The sequence below is a fragment of the Podarcis raffonei genome, chromosome 4 (assembly GCF_027172205.1).
Source record: "Podarcis raffonei isolate rPodRaf1 chromosome 4, rPodRaf1.pri, whole genome shotgun sequence".
Classification (NCBI taxonomy): Eukaryota; Metazoa; Chordata; class Lepidosauria; order Squamata; family Lacertidae; genus Podarcis; species Podarcis raffonei.
Genome location: NC_070605.1, coordinates 29,125,391 through 29,150,135, shown reverse-complemented (window position 1 = coordinate 29,150,135; position 24,745 = coordinate 29,125,391). Strand labels below are relative to the sequence as shown.

At 38.9% G+C, this 24,745-nt stretch overlaps 1 protein-coding gene across 1 annotated transcript in view; it reads right to left on the bottom strand.

The window, feature by feature from the left end:
* The window catches only part of BRCA2 (BRCA2 DNA repair associated), a 31,292-nt gene extending 7,222 nt beyond the window's left edge, over positions 1-24,070 (bottom strand). The window contains exons 1-19 of the mRNA XM_053386022.1: positions 23,961-24,070; positions 19,648-19,752; positions 18,794-19,042; positions 18,544-18,584; positions 18,338-18,449; positions 18,124-18,179; positions 17,900-18,014; positions 16,195-17,247; positions 10,875-15,248; positions 8,958-9,053; positions 8,236-8,305; positions 7,005-7,285; positions 6,020-6,210; positions 4,578-4,765; positions 3,573-3,743; positions 2,585-2,942; positions 2,005-2,160; positions 1,734-1,875; positions 445-563 (exon numbers count right to left, since the gene is read on the bottom strand). Of these exons, the coding sequence (XP_053241997.1) occupies positions 445-563; positions 1,734-1,875; positions 2,005-2,160; positions 2,585-2,942; positions 3,573-3,743; positions 4,578-4,765; positions 6,020-6,210; positions 7,005-7,285; positions 8,236-8,305; positions 8,958-9,053; positions 10,875-15,248; positions 16,195-17,247; positions 17,900-18,014; positions 18,124-18,179; positions 18,338-18,449; positions 18,544-18,584; positions 18,794-19,042; positions 19,648-19,752; positions 23,961-23,970 (7,887 nt within the window). The 5' untranslated portion in view covers positions 23,971-24,070. The remainder of the gene's footprint in view (positions 1-444; positions 564-1,733; positions 1,876-2,004; positions 2,161-2,584; positions 2,943-3,572; positions 3,744-4,577; positions 4,766-6,019; positions 6,211-7,004; positions 7,286-8,235; positions 8,306-8,957; positions 9,054-10,874; positions 15,249-16,194; positions 17,248-17,899; positions 18,015-18,123; positions 18,180-18,337; positions 18,450-18,543; positions 18,585-18,793; positions 19,043-19,647; positions 19,753-23,960) is intronic.
* Between the last annotated feature and the right edge of the window lie 675 nt (positions 24,071-24,745).

The window sequence follows — 24,745 nt, the reverse complement described above, 5'->3', positions numbered from 1 at the left end:
ACAGCGGTCAGTGCTACCCCAACAAGTAGAACTACACACACTACAAACCCACAGTTTGTTCTGTAAACTGGCTCTTATTTTCTTACTTTATAGTTCAGTCAAAATAATACCTTCATTTTATCTTGCAAAGTGTTCTGTAAACATCTCAAGTTTCATTTCAGATTCTGCTCAGCTCCCTGCTCACACTCCTGTCCTTGTATCATGCAATCAAACTCCAGAACAGCATATGGGCAGAGATGTAATCTAAGCACTAACATTCATATCTATGCTAGCTATACCCTATTTTCAAATATCCATTTCCACATGCACCCCAAATTATTCTACATTCAAGTTTACATTTACATAAACTGATCAGCTCTAGAACTCAATCATAATTTAATGTGAAGAACTTTGTAAGTTGATATAAGAGTAGAAATAATGTTAAGTTATTTGAAACATTCTTACTTCCAGGTAAGCTGGATCAGCAGCGTTAAGAACTGCCTCGTAAAGTTCTGCCCCATCTTGCAGAGAGCGAATCTGTTGTCTGGTTAACGTGCGGGATCGCAGTACTCTTTTGCCGCCATCTAGTTTTTTAAAAGTTTGCATGAGTTTATAACCACAAGAATACATTTATAAAGAATAATACTAAAGACTCCATTAAAGGTACTAAGATTGACTGGCATTTTATTTTGAAATGATCGATTACCACCCTGAATATTTAGCCCAGGTAAGTCTACAAATTCCGGAATGTTTTTAGTCTGAGTGACAAGCCTCCAACATGAAGACGTCCCTGGCAAAAGGATGAAACCATTAAAAGCAGTCTGGTGAACCATAGCAATCATGATGGGACACAGAAGCGGTGACAACAGTCTGTAAGGTAGGTTGAACCTAAGCATATTTATAGTTCAAATGCTACTTTTGAACTGTTTCCAGAGAATAAAAAGTAGCACTAATTTTATTTTATTTTTTATTGATGTCTTGCCTACTTTACTTGTAAGAGACCCATATTTGTTAAGAACCAGATCATGAGAGCTCTATGATCTGATCTGTCTTTCAAAATTTTTGACTGCAGCAGCAGTGCAAGGGGCAGTGGGTGCTTAGCACCATTTCCCCTGCTCTTTGCTGGATCTAAAAAACGCCACAAAGCTGCTATTAGCACAACTGCAGCAATAAAATAAAATAATGCTGTAGACAGATGTCTGTGTTTTTTTTTCTGCTTCAGGGCTAGCAGGTGGGGAGGAAACAATTTCAGTCCAGAAAATGCATAGTGAGAGGAACTTCTGAGCCTGGCCCATTCCTGCTGTTATTCTCAATTTGCCCCTCCTCTAATCTACAGTGCCCCTTGCCCTTGGTTGTGCTCATTTACTTATTCCTTCCACTTCCTGTCCCCAACTGTCTTGTGGCATGTGATTTTTCAAACTCATCTCTACCAGGTTGCTGAAAATCACATTGCGCACCAGTTTCTGATCTTCGATGGCAGCATCATGTGGGACACAGACAGACCACCACTGAACTTCAGCAGTAATACTTTGCTGGCCATAGATTAGAGCATTTCTGAATCTAATCAATTTTCTGTATGGAACTGTTGGTACACCATCAAGCCCTTTATGTGGAAACTCTGCTTCTATGTGCACTTTTGGACTGGGTTCAAGAAGCAGAATATTATTGTATGAATTAAAGTCTGTTTAGAAACTCAAGCTAGGGCAACATTTAGCATTCGAATAACAATTAAACAGCTAACGTTTTTATTTCACCTTCATTCTTTTCAAATTCAGCTTGTATTTTTGCAAGCAATGCTTCCAGGGCTTTTTGTCGATTCTCAGCATGCTTTGCAGCTTCTCTTTCTTCAGCTCGACAGTTACGAAACACATAGGAACCTGCTGTTTTTTCCATCCACTGCAATAAATATTCATTGAAAATGAATATTAGTTACTTAGTTTTAGATTTTATCTGCTTAAGTCTTAGATCTGGTTTAAAGTAATAGTTGAAAGTGCTTGAAAGTTATTGCAAGCTACAGTACTTTACCTGTATGGGATAAAGTCTTTGAACAATGACATCAATGCATCCAACAGTCCCACCATCAATAAGGAGTGATGACAAAGACAAAGAGAATGGCCGGGGATCCCGATGGTATCCTAATTTGGCATACCATCGCGCGCGTCGAGTGCTGTTAGCTGAAATCTAAAACAAAATATCACATATCTACAAATATGATTGCTATAACACAACGTATATAAAGTACTTCCATTTGCCACACACTTGTGGACCTGAAGTTAGTTTTGGCTGAACCGGTCAATAAAAATACAGATCAAATGATTCATAGCCTGCAACACTGGTTCTCAAATGCTGTTTATGACAGTTTAGCAGGTGATCCATGATAAAAAGTTCAGTAATGGCAAACTTTATAAAACAACTTTGAGAGAGGCAATTATAGTTTAAGCTGCTACTTGCTTCAGAAACAAATAGTGGCTTACAGGTAATAAATACATTCTCTGTTGGTTCCAATTCCATCTCTCTAACTTTTTGGACTTGTTTTTCAGATTTTAGGTGTTGGAGCTGGCCCTGTCTTTTTTTTAAAAAAGAGTACTACAAATATCCATTTTACCTTCAGCATAAGAGATTCTGGCGCTTCCAGTGGAGTGCTTGCCTCCTGAGAACCCACAAGTTCTGCTCCATGTACAACAATCTTTTGGCCCACAGTCAGCCTCTTTCTACACAATAGTGATTGGAGGGGAGGGTCCAAGACAGCCTTGATTCCATACCAGCCATCTGTAACTTCAACCACTGCTATGTCTTTTTTGCTGTCCTCAGCAGTGCTTTTATCACCACGGATCTGAGACATATTTGTGTTCAATGATATTATTTTAGTGATGCACAGTATGAGAGTTTTAGCAGCGACATCATCTCTTTCCATTATCCTTTTGATGGCTGAGCGATGACTTTGGTCAACTTCCACGTCATACCTGTCGAAAGAAAAAGAAAATACAATTGGTCTGTGAGCAGTTAGGGAAGTATCGTGATAACTAAGACCCAGCATCGGTTTCTCAAAAACAAGTCATGCCAGACAAATCTCCTTTCTTTTTTTGATAAGAGTTACAAACTTGGTGGATCAGGGGAATACTGTGGACATAGTGTATCTTGATTTGACAAAGCCCTCCATTATATTCTTGTGGAGAAGCTGGTAAAATGTGGACTGGACGAGATTACTGTTAGGTGGATTAGGAGCTGGTAGACTGACCAAACCCAAAGAGTACTCTCTAACTTTCTCATCAACCTGGGATAAATTTACAAGTAGGGTGCCACAAGGTTCTGTCCTGGACCCGTTGTTGTTCTTTATAAACTAGGATGAAAGTATTATTAAGGGGATGCTCCTCAAATTTGCAGTGACTCCAAACTGGGAGGGGGAGCCTCTGAAGACAGAATCAGGATTCAACATGACCTTAACAGATTGGAGAACTGAGCCCAAACTAACAAAATGAATTACAATAGGGACAAATGTAAAGCTCTACATTTTGGCAGGAAGAACCAGCTGCACAAATATAAAATGGGGGACACATGGCTTACCACATTCCAAATCTTAATCTATACTATACCTGTACTTTAGCTGAAGTAGTAGTCTTTCCGGAGTCAAACATTTATTGGCGAATTCCTGTGGAAATGCAACTTCCATAGCTGCTAGTTTCCACACAATCCACTTATAATGATTGTAGACCCAAGCCTTTGAAATTAGCTTAGGATCCACGCCAGGTGTATCACACAAAGCCCTGTGGGAAATTATCAGAAAATTCATTAAGAGATTTCAAGTCGTAAGAATAGTACCTCAAAGTAGCAACTACCGTAACAACTCAAGCTTTTAAATGACTGTTTTGAGGTGAACCATTACAAATAATAGCAAAATAGCTAAGTAACCCTCTAATATAATCAGCTACAAACAAGCCACAGTTAAACACATTTATATCCCTTCATTTCAATAGGAAAGTGTATGCTTGACTAGACTCAAAAGTGCACAACTGTAATCGGATCAGCTTTCCTATTTAAGATTTGGACTGGAAAAACATTTACCTATGAAGACAGCAACAAAAAATTATAATATTCCTGGTGGATATGCTTTGTGATTAACACACATTGGTAATTACCATTTTAAAGAAACGGTAGCTTGCAGAAATAACATTGCTTTTATTATTTATTAAACAGAACTGCTTTTTCAAGTGAGGCTGAGAATAAGGAAATTAAATAAACATTTTCAAAAGGCATATTGTTAAAATGTACTCAAAACTAGTTTGCATAAGTTTTGACATCTATTCTATTATTTAAATTCCTTATTATCAGCACTGTCTACAGAGGACAGCAGAGTACCCAGGTGTTTAATTTACTAATGAATTACGCAAAAATAGCTTCTTTAAATTTTCTTTTTCATCTCAATATATAAAAAGTTATGTACTTCAACACTAAGACATTATTTGAGGTTCATAATAATTCACTTAATATTTAAACATGCAAAACCTCAACAGGATGAGGTTTTAGCTGAGATTCCTGTATTGCAGGAGGTTGGACTAGATGACCCTTGGGTCCCTTCAAACTCTAATATTCTATGATACCTGTAGAATTCTTCTTTTCCTGCCTTTCCCTCATCATTTGGAATAAGATATCCACCATCCGCCAGTTGTATTCCACGTTCTTCTAGAAAATAATCTCTACTGAAAAAATCCTGGATGATAAATTGAAAATCTTCTGCATTTCTGCTACTTATTTTTAGGCACTGCTTGGAAATGCCAAATGCATACAACTGCAATGGTAAGAGACAAGTTGAATATTTTAGTGTTATTAAATATGCCCATTATTTACACATCAATATACATTTCTTAGAAATTTCTGTATTTCTTAAAGTGGAAATTCAAGATGAAGTCTAGAATAAATAAGACATGGGTCCTTCATGGAAAGGGCTCAGTTACTCTGTCTTAGCAGGTCAATTTAAAGTCCCGTGAAAGTCCAGGAAGAAAGGCAATATACAATATAATCAGGTCTCAAACTACAATACAGGTAGGCCATGTTGGTCTGCAGTAGTCAAAACAAAATAAAAGAAATAAAATAAAGAAATAAAATAAAATAATTCCTTCCAGTAGCACCTAAGAGACCAACTAAGTTAGGTATTGGTATGAGCTTTCGTGAGTGCATCTGAAGAAGTGTGCATGCACACGAAAGCTCATACCAATAACTAACTTAGTTGGTCTCTAAGGTGCTACTGGAAGGAATGTTTTTATTATTTTATTTTTTATTTTATTTTGTTCAAACTACAATGGGCATTTATATTAAATTCAACACCATTTGCACACACACACACACACACACAAAAAAAACTTAATAGAGCATAGATATAATTGCACATTGAGTAAATTAAACTTCTTGCAGGATCAGGATCTCTTGTAAGAATTTAAGTTATTGCAGTCAGGCAGCAGAGACTAAATATACGTGGCCAAGCTCTATTTGGCATTCTAGACCAAATCATCATGTCGTCGGAACAGGTTCATGACTGGAAAACAGCCTTGTTCAGACCTAATGATAACTATGGTTGCATTATGGAAGGTAACCAACCTTGTGTCCTCCAGATGTTGGACTACAATTACCCACATCCTTGACCACTGAGCATGCTGGCTGGGGTTGATGGGTGTTGGGACTTCAACAACCTCTGGAGGGCACCAAGTTGGTTACCACTGCCTTATAGGAATGAGTCACAGTGGACCTTGGGCTCAGACACTTCGTCTTCCAGCATGGCAAGGAAGAGAAGGTTTTGTTTTTGTTTTACACTAATTTCAATTATTTGTTATGTCTGAGTGCTTACAAACTATGGTCAGTCTTAACTGTGGTCAGCTGAAACAAGTAAATTCATGAAGCTGGCTTGTTTCAACTACCCAGTTAAAATGAACTGCAGTTTAGGGTTTGGATAAGAAGCAAACCCATTGTTTATCATTAGGTCCAAACCAGGCCAGCACGTCATCATACTAAGATAGGATAATCCAACCAGGCAATAAAGTGCAGGTACCTGATCGCTGGTGAAAGAACCAGGCAATTTCTCTCCCACCGCTGCTTTCAGAGGAACTCTGCAAGGAGCAGATATTTTCACAAGGTACAGGCTGCCTGGCTGTGGACAAATTCTCTGGCTTTGTTTCTTTATAATTCTGATTTCTTGTAGATTTCTTGCATATTGAAGATTTGCTATTATTTTTGTTAAATCTGTTAAAGAAACATATCGATCAAGTCCTAAAGAACATATTTCAATTTAAAATAGAAATTCCAAACATACACAGGAGGATAGTATTGTATTTTTAGACATTTCCATGTATAAATGTTAATCCAAAGCGTATCTTTAAAAGTTTTAAAGAAAAAATTATTAAACAATATCTAATAATTATTTACTGATAGACCACCACATATGTCTTTATTTTTGCATTAAAGCAGGGATGTGGAATTTGGCCCCTCCAGATATTATCATACAACTCCCATATTCCTGGCCATTAGCCAAGCTGGCTAGGGCCGAAGGCAGTTGGAGTCCCTCTACATCTGAAATGCCACAGGTCCCCCATTCCTACACAGGAGCCACCAAATTTAATGTCGCTGTTATTAAAGACAGATTTTTAAGACTGAAGTTTAATGACAAAATCTTCAACTGTATTCCATAACAGCACATTATTAAAAATCACATTGCAAGCTGACAAGTTGATACAAATATCAACTTCCCCCTTGGCCTCCATTTCTATGGAGAGGATCAGGTTTTAGTAATAGCTCTTTACCTTACAGCAGCAAAAGAGGAACTGGATACTGTCCCTCTCTAAAAATATTAGCTGAGGGGACAGAAAGGAGTACTTCACACTAATCTCCAAAGATCTCTGCAATTTAGCCTGCATCTGTGCAGCTCCAACATATGAAACGTCACAGAAAAGGTAACCTTATCAGAAACCATTTGTGAATAAATTATCATAGTAATTAAACAAATGTTCACAAATACATGTGTACACACCTAAACATACCTGAATTTGTATCTCTGGATTCTGATTTTGGAGCCGATATTTGCATGGAATTATTATCTTCAAAGATATTGCCTTCTGTTTCAGTAGTGCTCTGGTTAACTTCTGTAAGATGAAGCTCTTCCATTCTATTAATATTTTTGTTGTCCATTAAGACAGATTCTTTGCTGTTACCTAGTTTATCCTCAGAAGCATTTGCTTTTGTTTTAAAAGGTGGTGCAAAGATTTTGGCAGGTTTCTTTGCTGTATTTTCTGCTTTCTTCCTTTCCTCAGTTAAGGTCTTACTAGAATAAGTAAAAAAATAATATTGGTATATTTGAAGACTGCTTGGAAATAAGTTACTGAGACCTTTCAGATTTTAATACTTTAACATTTTGGTCTTGGATTGATCCAAAACTTCTTGCCATTCTCTGTAGAACTGAAGAAATTTTGGTAAGAAGTTTTATACTAACAAACACTAGCAAAAGTGAATCTCCCCCCCACCCTAATTGCTGTTTGACCTGACAGCTACAAGATAAGCATAGCTGGCTACTACCAGTACTGCACACCAAATTCATTTTGGTAGATGATTTAATTACATTAATAACCTGGAAAGGTGGACTTACAGTGATCTGTTCTCTGGTCAGCCAAGCCTATATATAAAGCAGCCAGCCAGAACGGACAGGGAACACACTGAATTCCAGACTTGTTGATAGCCATAAACACAAGATCAGCATGAAGAGCCATGGAATAATTCACTTAAAAATTCTTTTAAAAAATACAAGGATAGAATAAAGGGGGAAAGTAACTTCAGAGTGGGAAAGGTAGGTCAGTGTCATGGGACTCCACAAACACAATGCACAGAAGTCCCACACTCCAGCAGCCAGGTTTGACTTAAGGACAGGGCTGTATGTTCCATCATTCCCATTCAGTGAAGGAGTGGAACGTACAAGCAAATGATATGACATAGCAGTGTGCCCCTCCAAGAAAGGAAGGAAAACCAGAATTACAGAGCCTGCTAGGCAACCCTCCTCCTGAATGCCATGTCCAGAAATCAAACCAAAGTTCAAGTAAGGCTTCTGAGGTTTCTCCTCATACCTGCCCCGTGTACTATTGGATAGTTGGTTTTTAAACTTAGATGAGATTCAGAAATAGTTACAGATAAAGCATAAGGAAACTGTGTCCGGAGAAAAGAAGTCCTGCTACGTACACAGTTAAAAAGCTATCCTGATTTTTAAAAATCTATTTTCCTTACCTTAAAGGGCCACAGACCACTGGCTTTAAAGGAATATTGTAGGTGAACTTTTTTCTGTCATTCACTATACCTGAAGAAAAATGAAGCTGTATTTCAAAGCTACATTACATAATTTGTAAAAGTATAATGTAGAATTCTACGTTCATTATCATGATAATACACCTACAAAATCATGTTAATATATTTGCTTTTTTTTTATTTATTTAAAAATGGATTTCCCGTGAAATTTCCCCCAAGATTTTTTAGATTTCTACATTTGTATGAACTGGTGAAAAATAGAGTTTATTGAAGTAGAAACTAACAGATATCATTTTCACATCCGTATTGAAAATACTGGGAGAAATAGCGTTGTTACTGGAATTCTGTTCATTTCTCAAAAGTACTGTAAGAGTTAAATGCAAAGGCAGGAAGAGTCCCTGCACTTTTAATCGTTGTGTAGAGTAAGAAATTTCACCCATATGAAAACTTATGCACTTATCAATACGAAGCATCCAGAATAATTGAAATGTAGATTATAAATATTTAGCAGCATTTGTATACCATGTACACACAATAAGGCATGTAATTTCACGAGGATGAGGTCAATATGCAAAATAGGATTCTTACATTGACCTTGAGAAAATTTTATTATATGTTAAAATGTTTGAATTATAGAAGGCAAAGGAAAACTACAAATACAATACTTCTGATTAACTGATGAAATCATTAAGTATAAAGATTACCCTCCGGATAACTTTTTGAAGGTTTCAAAGATGCTTTGTTACGTTCTTCTGACCGCTCAAACTCAGGCCGCAATTTTCTTTTAATAGGAGGTTCCCCTGAAAGGCAAATGTCATAGAGCATTTTTAAATATTTTAAAGGACCTAGCCCTTACTGATTCTGACTACATCACTGCAGTACATTCCTCAGAAAATTTCTCAAGGGTAATTCAAACTCTCAAGCAATGCCTCTTGAATATTTTAGCAAATAAAAGTTTTTGAAAGTCCCTTGGTTACTCTAATCTGAAAAATTATCCCAGTGGTATTGACAGTTGTCAAGTGCTGTTCTGGTTGCTTGAGAGCAAACAGGCAAGACTCCAACTTGCCTTTTCCAGGCTTTATTGTTAAAACAGACTTTTCACAGTGCAGAGCGTCGCAAATCCATGTCTACTGAGTCGCTAGCAGAATCTGGGCGTGGCTGGTCCTCGTACCTCCCCCAGCATAACAGTTGTGTGACCCCTATCCTTCTCCTACCCTCTCTGCGCCGAAACCTACTTCGCAGAGTGGGCGCTGGCAAAGGGGTGCTTCCCTCCCCTCTGCTTTGCTCAGGCTCAGTGTTGGGGCTCTCCCTAGCATCTCCTGGCCCTTGCAGCCCCTCCCCAATGGAGGCAGGGCTTTCCTCCTCGCCAGAGGAAGAACTGCTTTGCAAGATCTTCGGAGGCTCCCTGTAACACAACTGCCCTTCCACCTCTCATCTCTGAGCTGATGGCAGTTTCCTGACAGCGGTCATTGCCAAAAATAGCATTCAACTGGTACTTTTTCATGATTTTAGTGAATATGCTAGCCCTGGATTACTGGGATCTAAACTCCATGCTGGTTTTTTGATGCATATGTAAAACCTACAGTAATCTTCAAAATATTTTTGAAGAGGTATGCAATGATTACTAATAACTTTTTCAAAATCATGGACATAAAAGTTTTATTTTACACAATTTGTATAGGGCTTACTTGTATAAACTTGTATGTTTGCATAAGAAATGTAAGACTGTTTCACATTAAACCTCAAAGGAACAAAAAATTTACAAAGACTGCAGTCCTGATAGGCATGCAAATCGCTTTCCCAATCCCCCATTTCCCTTGCAAAGCTTGTGTGGGGTTTGGGAAGCATTTGTAGATGAGAATCAGCGAGTAGCATGGGGTTGTTCAGCACTTCTCTTTGCAACTTCTCTGCAAATGCCCTTCCTCAAAGCTTTTTCTCTTAACAGCTAGAATCTAAAACTGGTAGTGATTCTACCTAACAAGCAAATGAGGGTGGGAGAATTTGGAGAAAAGAATCACAAAGTATGTGATTGGTTATGCACCCCTTTCTCCCACTAATCCTGGCTGACAAGTACCTTGACCCTATATTCTAACTGGGTGCACTTTAACCCATTGTTAATGGTTTACTATGACCATGCATATTACTCCCACTTCTGTCCACCAGCGAGCAGGAGCAACTCTCAATGATCTTTGATTTAGCACTACTTACATCAAAACCAGGAATCATGGTTTGTTTCACTCTGAACAAGCCACACTCTAAAGCCAAGATATGGTGTTGGCTTAATGCTTGGGCCTGGAATCAAATCAAACACAATCCCAGTTTAGATTTAATGCTAAATCAGGGATCACAGTAGGTTGCTCCCACTCACTATCAGGAAGCAGCAAAGCAGCAGCAAACTGCATTCATGGCAGCCTATTAACTGTGGCTTGCAGTGACACGCCAATGCTGCCAATATCTTGGCAAATCTGAGACCGAGACCATGGATTTTCTAAGATGTCTCGCTCCCTGCTAATTATTTTACTGTTCCCCTCTAATTCATTCAAAGTAAACTAAACTGAGATCAATCGCAGTACAGTAAATGTACAGGAAAAGTTTTTTAAAAAAACAAAACAGCCACCTACCAAAAGTGTTTTCTTCTTTCATGTGCCTTTTTCCAGTTCTTGTATATGACAGAAAATTATTAGGTTTCTCAAAACTCAATATGGAATTTTTATTTTTCTGTACTTCTGCATCAGGAAGTTCATCATCTTCCATGAAAGCTTTGGCACTTTCTGTAGCTTCTATTTCCAAGTAATTTTCCGGAGTTTGTGCATAATGACGACATTGAGGATCCAGATTTCCTTCTGTTGCAGTACCACAATTTGCTGCACATTTAGTTTTGCTTCTACTCTGGCATGGTTGGGTTATCTTCAAAGCCTCAATTTCTTTTGAACATGTAAAGTTTTCTTCTAACTCAGATATTTCTTTTTGCTTCTTAGTATGAGACATGCACACAGGTATTTTAATGCTCAATGGGTTTTTTATAATCTTATTTTCATTAGGTGTACTTGTGGCTGAATGAAGTGCTTTATATTTCTTTTGTGGTTTAGACTCTGAAATAACTTCATCCTGTTCTATGGCCTCTTTAGCAAGAACTTTTATAGGACCTTGCTCCACACTCCGTTGAGCATCAGAAAAACTATTACTACTAACATCATCAAATTCTTCTAAGAGACCCATAACTTTCTGGAGAGCCTTTTGAGAAATTTGTACTTGTTTTCCACTTGCTGTGGCAAAGCCACAGGGAATATTTGCATTCGCTTCAGTATTTGAAAATCTTTTCCCTTGAGATACAAGCATTGTGTCTTTCTTTGGAGCTTCTTTGCTCCCAGTAGAAGATACTTCACCATAACTATAATCACAGTTAGAGACATGACTCGGGTGATCTGATGGATTATCTTCCATTTCAGAAAAAAGCAGTCTTGCTTTCTTTAATGACTGTTCAGATAACTGGACAGGTTTTCCACTAGCTGTGCTAAAAAACCCAGAGTTATCAGTAATAAAATCTGACTTGATACACTTCTGTTTGTTGGGAGTCCATGTATCAGATTGCTTATTATGCATCTGAAAGCATAACTCAGGTTGAGTGTTCAAGGTCATAGATTCAGTATACTTTAATGTGCGCTCATCTGCACAGCATTCTTTGGCTCGAAAAAACTGAGGTGCAATTATATTTTCCACTGGATTGTTCTCTGCAGATGAGTAGTTATTAGAATTGATACACACTCCAGTGCCACAGGTATCAGAACAGCTTTCTAAAAGGTCATGTTTATTTGTTTTAGATTGAGATTCCATGTTCTCTTTTACAGATTTATAGCAGTCTTCATGAAGCACTTGCCTGGCTTTTTTTAATGCTTCCTGAGAAACTTCAACAGCTTTACCACTTGCTGTACTGAATGCAACTGGCTTAGCCTTCAGATGTTTTGAAGTCGAAGTTGATGCTTCACTGGCTGAATATTTCTGCAAGACGTTGGTACTGAACAATCTTAAGTCACATTTCTGTATCATGCTACTCTCATTTTTACAAGTTTCATCGTAAGTGTGAACATTATTGTCAGCAAACACATTTTTTGATGGTGCTGCTTCTTGAGAAATACAAGTTAAATTCTCTGACACATAATTTTTCTTATGACATTCATCTGGTAAATGGTTGAGCAAAGAATGTTCACTCTTTAAATCAGAGGCACTAGCCTTTGAAGTGATACTGCAAATTAAGTTTGAGGAATCAAGGCTTTTATTATTGCCAGTATTTCTAGATGACAAGTCCTGAAAACCTTGCATTGCACTAATATCTGACCCTTCAACAGGCAAATGCTGATCAATAGCAGAGTCAATAAATTCAATTTTTGAAATATTTTTGCTTTTTGTACATGCCAGATTATTCTTTGTCAACAAGCCTTCATTCACTTTCTCCCCTCTAGTATGAGATACTAAATCTGATTCAGATGCATTCATCTCCAAAGAAAGTTCTTTAATAGTGTCAAGATCCTCAGTCTTCTTAAAAGTGTTTGAGGACAAATCTGGAAGATCTTCAAAGTTACCTTCAGGATACAGATATTCATGTTTTTCATTTCCTTCTTCAAATTCCTTGCTAACTTTGGTAATTTTCTCATTTATTTTCTCCTGAATTATAGGCTTCATAAAATTACTAACCTCTTCCTCCATTTCTGGAAAAACAGTTTCATCTTCTGAAAGAAGATGCTTTGCTTTAGCTAAGGATTCATTAGCAATTGTAATTTGCTTACCACTAGCTGTATGAAAACCCATTGCAATAATTTGCTTCTCTTTTCTGATTTCAGAGATTTCTTGATGGTTGGACCTTTCAGTTTCACTGAAGTTAATATTCTCTTTTACAGAACTGACATCTCCCTTTTTGCTTTTAGGGCTTGTCTTCCCACTGGAAGTTGGCATAGTCTCTAGTTCTTCTCTTGTACAGGAGGCAGCCAACAAATGAAGCTTTTTACTTTTTCCTGCAAATATGTTCCCATCAGCAACAGTGTGAAATCTCTGTAGAAAACCACTTTCTAGATTGCTCACCTTTTCCTCCTCTTGATTTAAATCACAGTTTTCTTTTCCATATGCATTATTCAAGGTGGATCTTTTTTCAGCCTTAGCAACTTCAGCTAAACATGTTAGATCCGACAAAGCTTCTTGCAAATTATAATTACACTGAGTTTCTTCACAGTTTACAAAGTGATGTGAGACTAATACACTTTGATTATTTTCAAAGGAAGACAGTTCATTTCCTGTCATACAGACAGAGTATTTTTTAATAATTTTAAGGTTAACTTCTGTAGTGCTAGAAATCTGAACACTGCCTTCATTATAATTTACAATTTTTGACTTACTTTCTGTATTTTCTTTAACAAATTTAATTGTATCTTTTGTATTCTTTTTCATCAAATATTCAGCATTTACTTCTTTGACCCTCTTATGCCAATCAATCTCTCTCTCTTTCATGCAGTTGGAATTACTCCAGCTATTGTTGCACCTATTTGAACAATCGCGTAGCAATATTTTTTGGTGAGGGCTAAGCATTTCATTCACTCCATCCAGATCGCCGACTAATTTTGTAGCTTTCTTTATAGCATCAACATAAAGGCTCATCTCTTTGCCCCCAGCTGTACCACAGCTCCCCAGATCAGACAAATTGAATTGTGATGGTGCTGAAACAATTGGGACAAAAATATTGTTCTGTTTTGTGCTTGTATCAATGGATGTAGCTTCTTCACTACTTTGTATCTGTATCTTAGATTTCTCAGCTGTGCCTATATGTTTATTGGGAGACAGATCATGGCCTCTTTGAACCTTTTCTTCAGAGCCTTTCTCAAAATCATTTTCTTTCCAAACTTCAGCACATATATCTTTTTTATCAAAGCTTCCAGACATCTCATCAGCATTATTGAATGCCACCATCTTATGCTTTTTGAACTGTGTAAATTCAAACTGACTACCTGTTTCTTCTAGTATATTAGAAATTTCAGTAACTTCAGCTTCTTGGCTTGCTGTTAAATTTAGTTTTCCTTCAGGATATTGATTACTCAGCACATTCTGGAAAGCAGAATTGGCACACTTGGGGAAAATAATTTGGGCATCATTCATCTGAATACCGAGCAGATCAGACACGTGTGAAAAATTAGATGAATTTTCAGTCAGTTTGTTCATTCCAAGTGAAGATATCTCAGCACTTCTCTGTGCATTTTCATTTGAAATATTTTGCATTCCTTTGCTAGGAAAATCTTCAATAAATTTATCTTCTATGTCTTTGAACAATAGCTTGCCTTTTCTAATGTTGCAGTCAGACAATGCTATCTGTTTATTGGATGCTGTTCTGAAGCCACCAAACTTTTCAGTTCTGCTATGACTGATACCTCCTAACCAGCTCTGCTCACTATCTTCAGCATTTCCTGCTAAGTCTACTTGTAGATGCTGGCTTGGGTCTAACTTTTTCTCCAATGCTATAAGCTTAAAAGATTCATCTACAGTAGGTTTTGGTGTTTCCTTTGATTGAGACCCAAGTTCAGCCACCTGAGTGCCACTTGCCCAAAATTTTTGTGTAGCTGATTCCAAGACTGCTTGCTGGTTTCCAGTTTTTGATGCATGTATTCCCAATGTAGATTCCTCCATCACCGCTTCTTGCAATGAACTGAAACATCTAAGACTGACACATCTTTCACCATTCTCTCTTTGTAAATTTATCTTGTGACCCACTGAATGGGACATGCTTTCACTTGACTCTGTTTCTTGATCAGCAGATATATTACTAGAAGGCATAATTGTTCCTTTTCTGTTGTCTGTCTGTTGAAGTATTGACAACTGATCTGTAAAATTACGTTCTGTGTAATTGAGTGGAGCTTCATGGGAAATGTTACTAAGAATGCAGTTTTTATTAGACTCTACTTGCTGTTTCTCTTCAAGTGTGTGCTTGTTAGTGTGCATAATGTCTTCCTTTCGTTCTGTAAGAAATTGAACCATGATAGTAATGTTAGATGGAATGGCATCATTATTTTTTTAAAAAAATTCTCTCTCTCACCAGCTTTTGCGTTTAGTCTAGTGTACTAAATCCATTTTCAGAATGTCTCATAACCACGATGAAGTATGCTGCAGCTAATACTTTGTGCTTTTGCATTCAATATTGCTGTTATCGGACGAATTACTAAATACTTTTTCTATGCATTTGAGACATTTAATTTCCCCCCTTTTTAAACAACTCTAACTTTTGACATAATAAATTACCAAGAAAATGGCTCTGCTTAAGCAGTTTATTCAACCTGTTTTTTTATCAGCTGTGATTGCTGAACAAAATGCACACTTTTACTTTCTGACTACAAGGCCACTTCAAGAAATCAAGCCAAAATACCTGAGGATATAACAAAAACATTTTTTTCAATAAATGATAATAAAGGAGTCACTACTAATTATGGAAGTTAACTTTAAACTTGCAGCCACGTGGCCTTGCAATGGAATGTCCAGAGAAAAAAGGGAGCTGCTTTAGGCTACAGCTGCAAATCATCATGAGCTCCAACCTGCTTCTTTTTTCCCACTGAAGCCTCTCAAATCATAAGACTGTCTTCCCTCACATTATTACCCACCATCTTTTTCTGTGTTGCCTTCCTTCTTTTCCTTCCCTCAGCCCGTGTCTCTTCCCCACTCGTGTTCTTTTCATGCAGCATTTGCCACCACTTATGTGAGAATCCCATATACTTGCCATGGTAAACAATTAACTTCAGCAATATATAATCCACAAATGCAAATATATTATTTTAGTGGGCCTTTTCAATGCAGTGAACATGACTGTCTAGCATGTCTAGCATAGCAAAAACATAGCTATAGTAAGTACAGGAATGGAGGTTTAAGATTTTGATTTTTTAAAAACCACAGGGTGAAAAAATACAAATCTACCTTCATTTCTTATGGCTGTTGCAGAAATTTCAGAGTCGTAAGATTTTAAATCTGCACAAGTTGGCACAAGGCAAGCAGAGGAGCCATCTCTCTTTGTGGTTCCTTCTTCCTGGTGAACGGGGGTATTATTTATTGTATACATAAATTTTTTAGGTCGTTTTTTCAAACGAGAAAGTGAGGTCATACTTTTCAACCCAGCCCTTGTAAGTCCACTAACATCACCAGCAGCTTGGGTAGAAACACTACCTAGAGGATCATAGTTCTTTTTTCCATTTTCTCTTGAGTAATTACAGCAACTATTATCAGCTTCTGTAAAAGTTGTGTTTTCCATTATGAAGGAACTACTGTCTGAAACATTTATGACAGATGCCAGCTCAGCCTCACAATCTTTCACCAATGTTGGGCTCTTATTGCTCATAACCGCAACAGGCAATGGAGAGTTTTCAGGCGGTGGTATTGTTTCCGGAGAACTGGTGTTTAGCAGCTTGTTACCTTTTATTAGGCATGATGTGTTTTGAATACACGATTCTAGCATTTCAGTACTAGCATACTCTTTGCCAACAGATAGTTGCCTATCTTCAGAACACTTCTTGATATATGACATAGGAGATGAATCAGAACAGTGTGAGGACGTTTTTTCAAGCTGTGTTATGTCAAGTCCAGATAGGTCCAGCTGAGACCATGAGCAATGCAAAGATGATGGTATTTCCTCTTCTTTCGATATGCTATTCTGATTCACAGAGTGCTTTTGCATTCCATTATTTGGAATAGTCTGCAGGTGACATTTGGCGGAATTTCCATATTTTGTTATAATTTTGTCTTCATCAGTTTCTTGATATTCACGTTTTGCTTTATCAGAAAATGTCTTACTTTCCTTGACTCTTTTTGGTTTTCTAAGAAAGGCTTTGCTGCTTGCAAGGCATTCAGAAAGATCATTCTCTGTTCCATCATTCATATCTTCATCCATTGGTACATTTGGTAGCATATAATCTTCTCCTAATTTACTGGGAAATATGTTCTTACCAAAGGATCCAGCTAATAACCTTTCAAAATCTGTAAATAAAAAACCATGAACATGAGAAAGCAATATTTTATGAAGGACTCTAATTCCACATTTCATTTATAACATGTATTCCAATATATGTATTAAATGATTTATTTCGAAGCAGTGCTAGAACTGGATTAGTGCAGTTGTGCATGTGTGTATATTAAACACACATATACTGGTACACACAGCCTATGATCCAAAGAACTGCAAAATTATTTCTGTGAACATAGTGTGAGTTTAGACTTATTTTTCTCAAACAGTAGTCCCCTATTGCAGTTTACAAACTGCTTTTGAAACTTGGGAGAATTTGAAAATGCAGTAAACAATAACTTTTCATTAGGATAGTACAAACCCTTCGTATGAGTGGAGAGGCACCTACACGCCATTCTTATCTTACCTCATCAATCAGCACTGGGTGGAAAGAACTGAACATTTAATTTTGTTTTTGTTTTTCTTTATTGAATAATATATATGATATGCATGCAAAGGTATTTGTATTAAGTTTTAGTGGACTTTTATTTCAGTGAGTTGTCATAGTTGTTGCTGTCCGCACTAGGTACGATATAGTTAAATGGGTAGACATATTCTAGAACTACCCAAATAATAAAATACAAATAGTTATTAAACAGTAAAAAATAGTAATCAACCAATGCTCACTGTGGATTTTGCTGTCAGTTTCTGCACATACATCTTCTGTTCCTGATGTGGACTGCATATGCATACTATCTGTCTTGGGACTTCTACCGTATTTGGAGATGAGACTATGCATGACCTGAACACAAAAAGGGGATATTAACATATATAAATTACAAATTAGCTGTGGACATGGTTATTCCAAAAGTTGCCTATTTTGACATATTCTAACCCTTAAAGCCACTCACCAACTCAATTCTTTCATTATGCTGCTTTGTTCCAGAAACCGAATGATTTCCTCTAGCTGAAATATCAAATATAAATAATTTGTAATCAATTATGCAACTCATTAAGTTCACTGATATGATCTTAACATAAAAACTCAGTTCCCTAGCACAGCATTTAATATGAGGGAAATTAAACAGCAAAGTATTTTTTACATAGTCACATTGCTATCATTACCTATTATAACAGTTGGAGAAAGTGTAGGAGGCGTTGCTAATGAACTTGACCAAGTCATCTCAGGATCGGCTTCTGCTCCTAGGCTTTCAAAAACAGATTTTGGTGTCTGAACCTAAAATATATAAAAATTGTTCTTTTTTGTAAAAAAAACCCACCTGAAGTAACTTCATTTCAACAGCTAGAAAATCGGAGAAAAAGGGAAGTACCTCAAAAATCTTGGGTGTATGCAGAAAACTTCCATTTAGCACTGAAAAACATTAAGTGTGATAATGTTAGCCATCATCACATGAAAACAACCAACTGAATATTTATAAGCCACTATTTTCAAAGTTCAAAGCAGTGAACAAAATATTTTTAAAACAGCTTACTTATTTGGTGGAGGGGACAAAAGAGTGGACATTACCATATTATGGCAATAAATCCAAGTCCTCACATCTTTCATTTAAAAATTCTCACCTGCTTCTGCTTTGCTCTGACCCAATTCTTGTATAGGAGAAACAAATGGCACAGATTTATTTGGTTCGTTAAATATCATTGGAGTTGATGCAAATTGGTTTTTTGCTGGCAGCTTCCTCTGTGGTGTTTTAAAATTACTTTGGTCCAGGTCACTAGTTTTATGTTCAGGTTCTTCTGGTCTTTTAGAGTTATACAGTGGAGCTTCTGAACTGAGTTCTTCAAACCAGTTGATACTTATTGGTCCTAAATCTAAGAAAAGGAATATATTATGCAGGATACCGTGCCCTAGGTTATAACCCCACTTGTAAGAAAAAGTAACTATGGAATGACCATATACCATTATTTTGAACTTGTCAAAAAGTGGAGGTACAGCCTGAGACAGTATTATGCAACCAATTCTCAACCCCCACTTTGCAGGAAAATAGCTTCTCCCCACAATTTCAGGCCTGCCAACACAATCCTGTTAAATTTTGGCTTCTCATATGTCTTACCCAAGATTCTGTCAGCATAAAGTAGCCAGGACAGGACAAAGGCAGGCAGGAGAAGTTGAAGAAGCAAACCCCCTACTTATTCCAGCTGCTGATCAGGTGGAAAGACAGGGGTCTACTAGCTCAAAATTTAACATGCAACCTAGATTGAAAGAGAATTCCTTCATACTCAAATCCTCACTCCCCTGTAGCCCCACATGGCACAATTACAGTATTCAGTAAGTCCTTTTGGGGTAAGGGGTTAAGAGAGTAGGGGAAAGATTGGTTGCATGGGCAGCCTTCTACTTGTTGCGGGAAAAGCTCTAATCAAGCCCATAACTTATTGAAAAGAGTTGTTCACAGCACCATAATAAATGCCCGAGGTACCTGATTCACTACATTGCGCTTTGAATATTTCAAAGAAAGATGGCTTCTTTGGAGGTGTAGTAACATTTTTCTTATCCATAACATCACTGGTGTTGCTAAATAAACCTGCAAAATAATATTACAATTTTATCGAAATCTGTATCATATTTGCAATGAATTCTAGTTCTTTGTGTTTGGCTTCGAGTATTATCTGATAGCACACAACCAATGCAGCATTTGCAATAAAAATATTTATGTATTGCTCAACTTGATTGGCATCAGTTCCACTATATATATATATATCACCCAGAAAGACTAGGTTGAATTAAAACAAGAAAATTGGCATTCAGGTTCTTAACCCAAGGTACTACTTCAGGGTTAGCAGAGTCTTTTAACCTGAAGTGTTTGTAACCCGAGGTACAACTGTAATGCTAAATATTTTGTAGCTACTTCAATTTGCAGTCACAGATCTGACTTTATGGGAGGAAGAAATGTTATCCAGATAAGGGAACAATTCCATCAAGTGATGCCTCAGTACATTTAACCTTCAGCCAAGCACATTTTAAGTGCAGACTATGTGGGTACTTAGCAGCAGAAATTGTGCTCGGTTAACTCCTTCCATAGTCCTGCTGCTCAGCTACCCAGACCTAAGATACGGTCTGGCTAAGCGTATATCCCAACCCAAGGTTGTAGTTTGCCTTCCCTAGACAAACAGTGATGAGTAGGAAGCCAAGAACAAACCTTGGCTACAGCTCATGATTTGTCTGGAGCAAGACAAGCAGTGAGCCCAGGGTCAGACTTAATGCCAAACTAAACCATGGCTTAGGTCTTCATAGTGAAGCAGGAAGTGGACCAAGAGAAGAGCACAGTAGCTACAATTTGGGTTTGACTTACTTGCAAACTTGAGCCATTGTGGCTTGAGGAAGAATTTCACACAAAACTTATATGAATGGACTCACAGCTGTCCATGGAGGTGCAGGTCAGTTCTGTGTCCAGGACAGCTGTCTACCAGATCCATCTGGTATGCAGGCTGAGACTCTACCTGCCCACAGACAGGTGCATGCTCTTAGTTACCTCCCGCTTGGACTACTGCAATGCGCTCTACATGGGGCTACCTTTGAAGGTGACCCGGAAACTACAACTAATCCAGAATGTGGCAGCTAGACTGGTGACTGGGAGTGGCCGCCGGGACCATATAACAGCGGTCCTAAAGGATCTTCATTGGCTCCCAATGCATTTCTGAGCACAATTCAAAGTGTTGGTGCTGACCTTTCAAGCCCTAAATGGCCTCGGCCCAGCATACCTGAAGGATTATTGTCACCCTCATCACTCAGCCCAGACACTGAGGTCCTCCTCAAAGGGTCTTCTGCTGGTTCTCTCACTGCGAGAAGCAAAGTTACAGGGAACCAGGCAGAGGGCCTTCTCGGTAGTGGCACCTGCTCTGTGGAACGCCCTCCCATCAGATGTTAAGGAAATAAACAACTATATGACATTTAGAAGATATCTAAAGGCAGCCCTGTTTAGGGAAGTTTTTAATGTTTGACATTTTATCGTGTTTTTACTATTCTTCTGGGAGCCACCCAGAATGGCTGGGGAAACCCAGCCAGATGGGTGGTGCATAAAAGTTGTTGTTGTTGTTGTATCATCATCAGTTACCATAATCCTTTCACATTAGAAAAAAGTGCATAGGAACAAATCTGATCATGCTACAGTAAAACACATTTGGTTTCAATCAAAGTGTTATACAGTATTAGAAGTCTGTTTTACAGTACTACAGGAACAAATATTATTCCTGCATTTTAATTTTTTTAATCAGGATTCTTTGTGGGACTGTCTCAAGTTTCTAAAGTTGAACTGCACAACTTCTGGTTAATACTGTAATGTCAAGCAATGGCACATTAAAAACAACAACAGGGAAACAAAATTTCTCTTTGCAGAAGCCATGTTTATCCTTGCTCAGCAAGAATATATTTGAAACAAATTGTCTGGAAGTTATGTTACATTATTTCAAATACAAAAAACTGTTCATATGCATTTGTGGAAAATGAGTAACCTTAGCATGTCCACACGTGAACCACTGATTACATAAAAGGCTTCTAAAACAAAGTTAATGTACATAGAAACAACAAAGAATTGTGTTAATTGTGACATCTAAAATTCAATACTTGATTAGGACTCGATGGAATTCCTCAGTTTTCCAACAACAGATAGGGAGTGGGAAGCCAAAAATTACACTAAAGCACATCAGCCTGATAACTAGCATGCAGCAATACAGTGGTACCTCAGGTTACAGACTCTTCAGTTACAGACTCTGCTAACCCAGAAATAGTACCTCGGGTTAAGAACTTTGCTTCTGGATGAGAACAGAAATCGCGCGGCGGCGGCAGCAGGAGGCCCCATTAGCCAAAGTGGTACCTCAGGTTAAGAACAGTTTCAGGTTAAGAATGGACCTCCAGAACAAATTAAGTTCTTAACCCGAGGTCCACTGTATTAAAACTATTGTTAACATACAGCAGACCCTTGTGGAACAAGGGTCTCTCTGAAGATCCTCTGATAAAAGACATACAAGAAGTAGAGGATAGGTATTTTCACAATGGAAGGCAGTAAGCAGTGATCTCACAAGAATGTATTGCAACTATTTAATTCATTCATAAATTATCAGGAGCTACGGATAAGAAGTGAAGCAGCTGAACTTGAGGATGACAGCAAACTATTAAGAGTTCTTAAAAAGCACATCTTGAAACAGGGCAAACTGGCAAAAGAATGCCCAAGGAAGAGTCAATGCAAGTGTAAATTTATGCACATTGGGACAAATCCCAAACATATAAATTAATAAGATCCCAATTGGCTGTTGAAACTGAAAAGGAAACAGTATATGGAACTGATGTAGAATAGGGCAACTAAAATGGTCAACGAGCTGGGGCTTCCTCCTCTTAAAACGTTAAAGCCTGGACTGATTTCCAAAAATACGTTTCATCACGCTGTCCAGTGGTCTAACAGCACACATACATTTACCTGGAAGTACCCTACCCTCATCCAAAAAAACCACACACCTTTGTAGGGCTCACAAGTAAGTATAAAAGGTAAAGGGACCCTTGACCATTAGGTCCAGTCGTGACCAGCTCTGCGGCGCTCATCTCGCTTTATTGGCCGAGGGAGCCTGCGTACAGCTTCCGGGTCATGTGGCCAGCATGACTAAGCCGCTTCTGGCAAACCAGAGCAGCGCACGGAAACGCCGTTTACCTTCCCGCCGGAGCGGTACCTATTTATCTACTTGCACTTTGACGTGCTTTTGAATTGCTAGGTTGGCAGGAGCAGGGACTGAGCAACGGGATCTCATCCCGTTGCGGGGATTTGAACCGCTGACCTTCTGATCAGCAAGTCCTAGGCTCTGTGGTTTAACCCACAGCACCACCCGCGTCCCTTCACAAGTAAGTATACATACCTCTAATCAGCCTGTGCCTCAATTAGTTCAATAGAACTTCTGAGTAAGCATGTTTAGGATTGCACTTAACCAAATTTCATGGGTGGGTGCAGCCAAAAACGAACTGCCCAAGAGCGACTCTCCTTGACCCTCCCTCCCAGTGGCAGAACAACTGTTTCATATGCAGAGGGTTCTGTCCCTGGCAATTGCAGGTAGGACTGGAAATGTCCCCCTGGAGAGCTGTTGCCAGTCAGCGTAAACAACACTGAGCTAGATGGATAGTCAGTACGTACAATGCCTGTTCCTACTTTCTTAAGTAAATCCCCCTGGACCATGGGCTTTTTAAAGGAGATAGCCACCTAAAGTTGTTGAGCATTTTTGGGAGGGAGATCACGGGTAAAAACACTCCTCGTGATCCATTATGAGGAGCGAGCTTTCGTTAGGGTGGCAGGCATCTCCGGGGGGGGGGGAGCACAACCTCAATTGAGTACTTCAATAATTTTGGTGGATCTAAGGGGGGGGTTGCAACTGCCCTTCCTGCCCCCCCCTTTAGTACGCCCATGCCCTCGACCCAGGTCCAGCCCCAGACATTTTGCTGCCTGCCCAAGTCTGACCAAACTACATGGCACCCGAGGCACAAAACCCCACAAACGTCCAAATCCCTTGGTAGCGAATATACAGCAACCGTATATGAAAAGGTCATGCTTCGCTGGCCCTTCACTGGACCTCAAACGCCTCCCTTCCTCAGACTTCGTCCGCGCTTGTCTAAGGGCTTTTTCAGGGGGTGGAAGGAGGAGAGCAAGGAGGGCAACAACCGCCTCGGGGCAGGCACGGAAAGCGCATATTCGCCACCGAAAGGTGATAAACTGCCGCGAGCCACGTCACCCCAGAAGGGAGTCGAAAGACTGACCGGTCTCCATAGCTGCGCCTCAGGAGCAGCACCACTTCCTCGAAATACGAAATCTGCCGCCAAGTCTCAGCGACGCAAGCGCAGATGTGGAAATGGCGCGCGTTTGCTCCTCCTCCCCGTTGGTTCAGCCCCGTCGCACGTTCCTTCCTGAACTGCAGCGCCACAGGCGAGAGGAGGTGGTTCCCTGCGAGGGAAGCGGCAGTACCACTTCCTGTTGCGGGGGTGGGGTGTTGAGCGGTTTGGAAAGTGGGTGGATTGGGGTGGTTCGTCTCCGCCGCCCTCAAGAATCATGGGGAATGTAGTTCTGCGAGGGTTGAGGGCTGCCTTGCTCTAAAGAATGGGTTTTTCTTTTAATACACGGGGCTAAAACTACCAGTTCATGTTTGCAGCATGATGCCCTTTCACAGCTTGTATTGTACAGCTAATTACAATGTATTTTACGACGTTCAGTGAGCAGCTAAAAAAAATGCACCCAACCACTAAGAACTTCTTTCAATTCCCTCCTATAATTTCTGGAAACACCGTTGATGGAATCTTTCGAGGAGTTGGACGGGGCCTTTATAAGTGGTCCATGTTTCACAAACATACAGTAAGGTTGATAGCTGTAAATAAATCTCGCTTCGAATGTCCCGATCCTCAAACACTGTGCTTCAAACGGGAGAAAGCTGCACTGGCAGAGCTCAGGCGATGCTGGACACGATTGATCACTGAATAATTATTTCTGGGTTTTTTTACTTGTGAGCAGGCGGCAATGCACACCCACAGCCACAAGGTCCGCCAGCGTT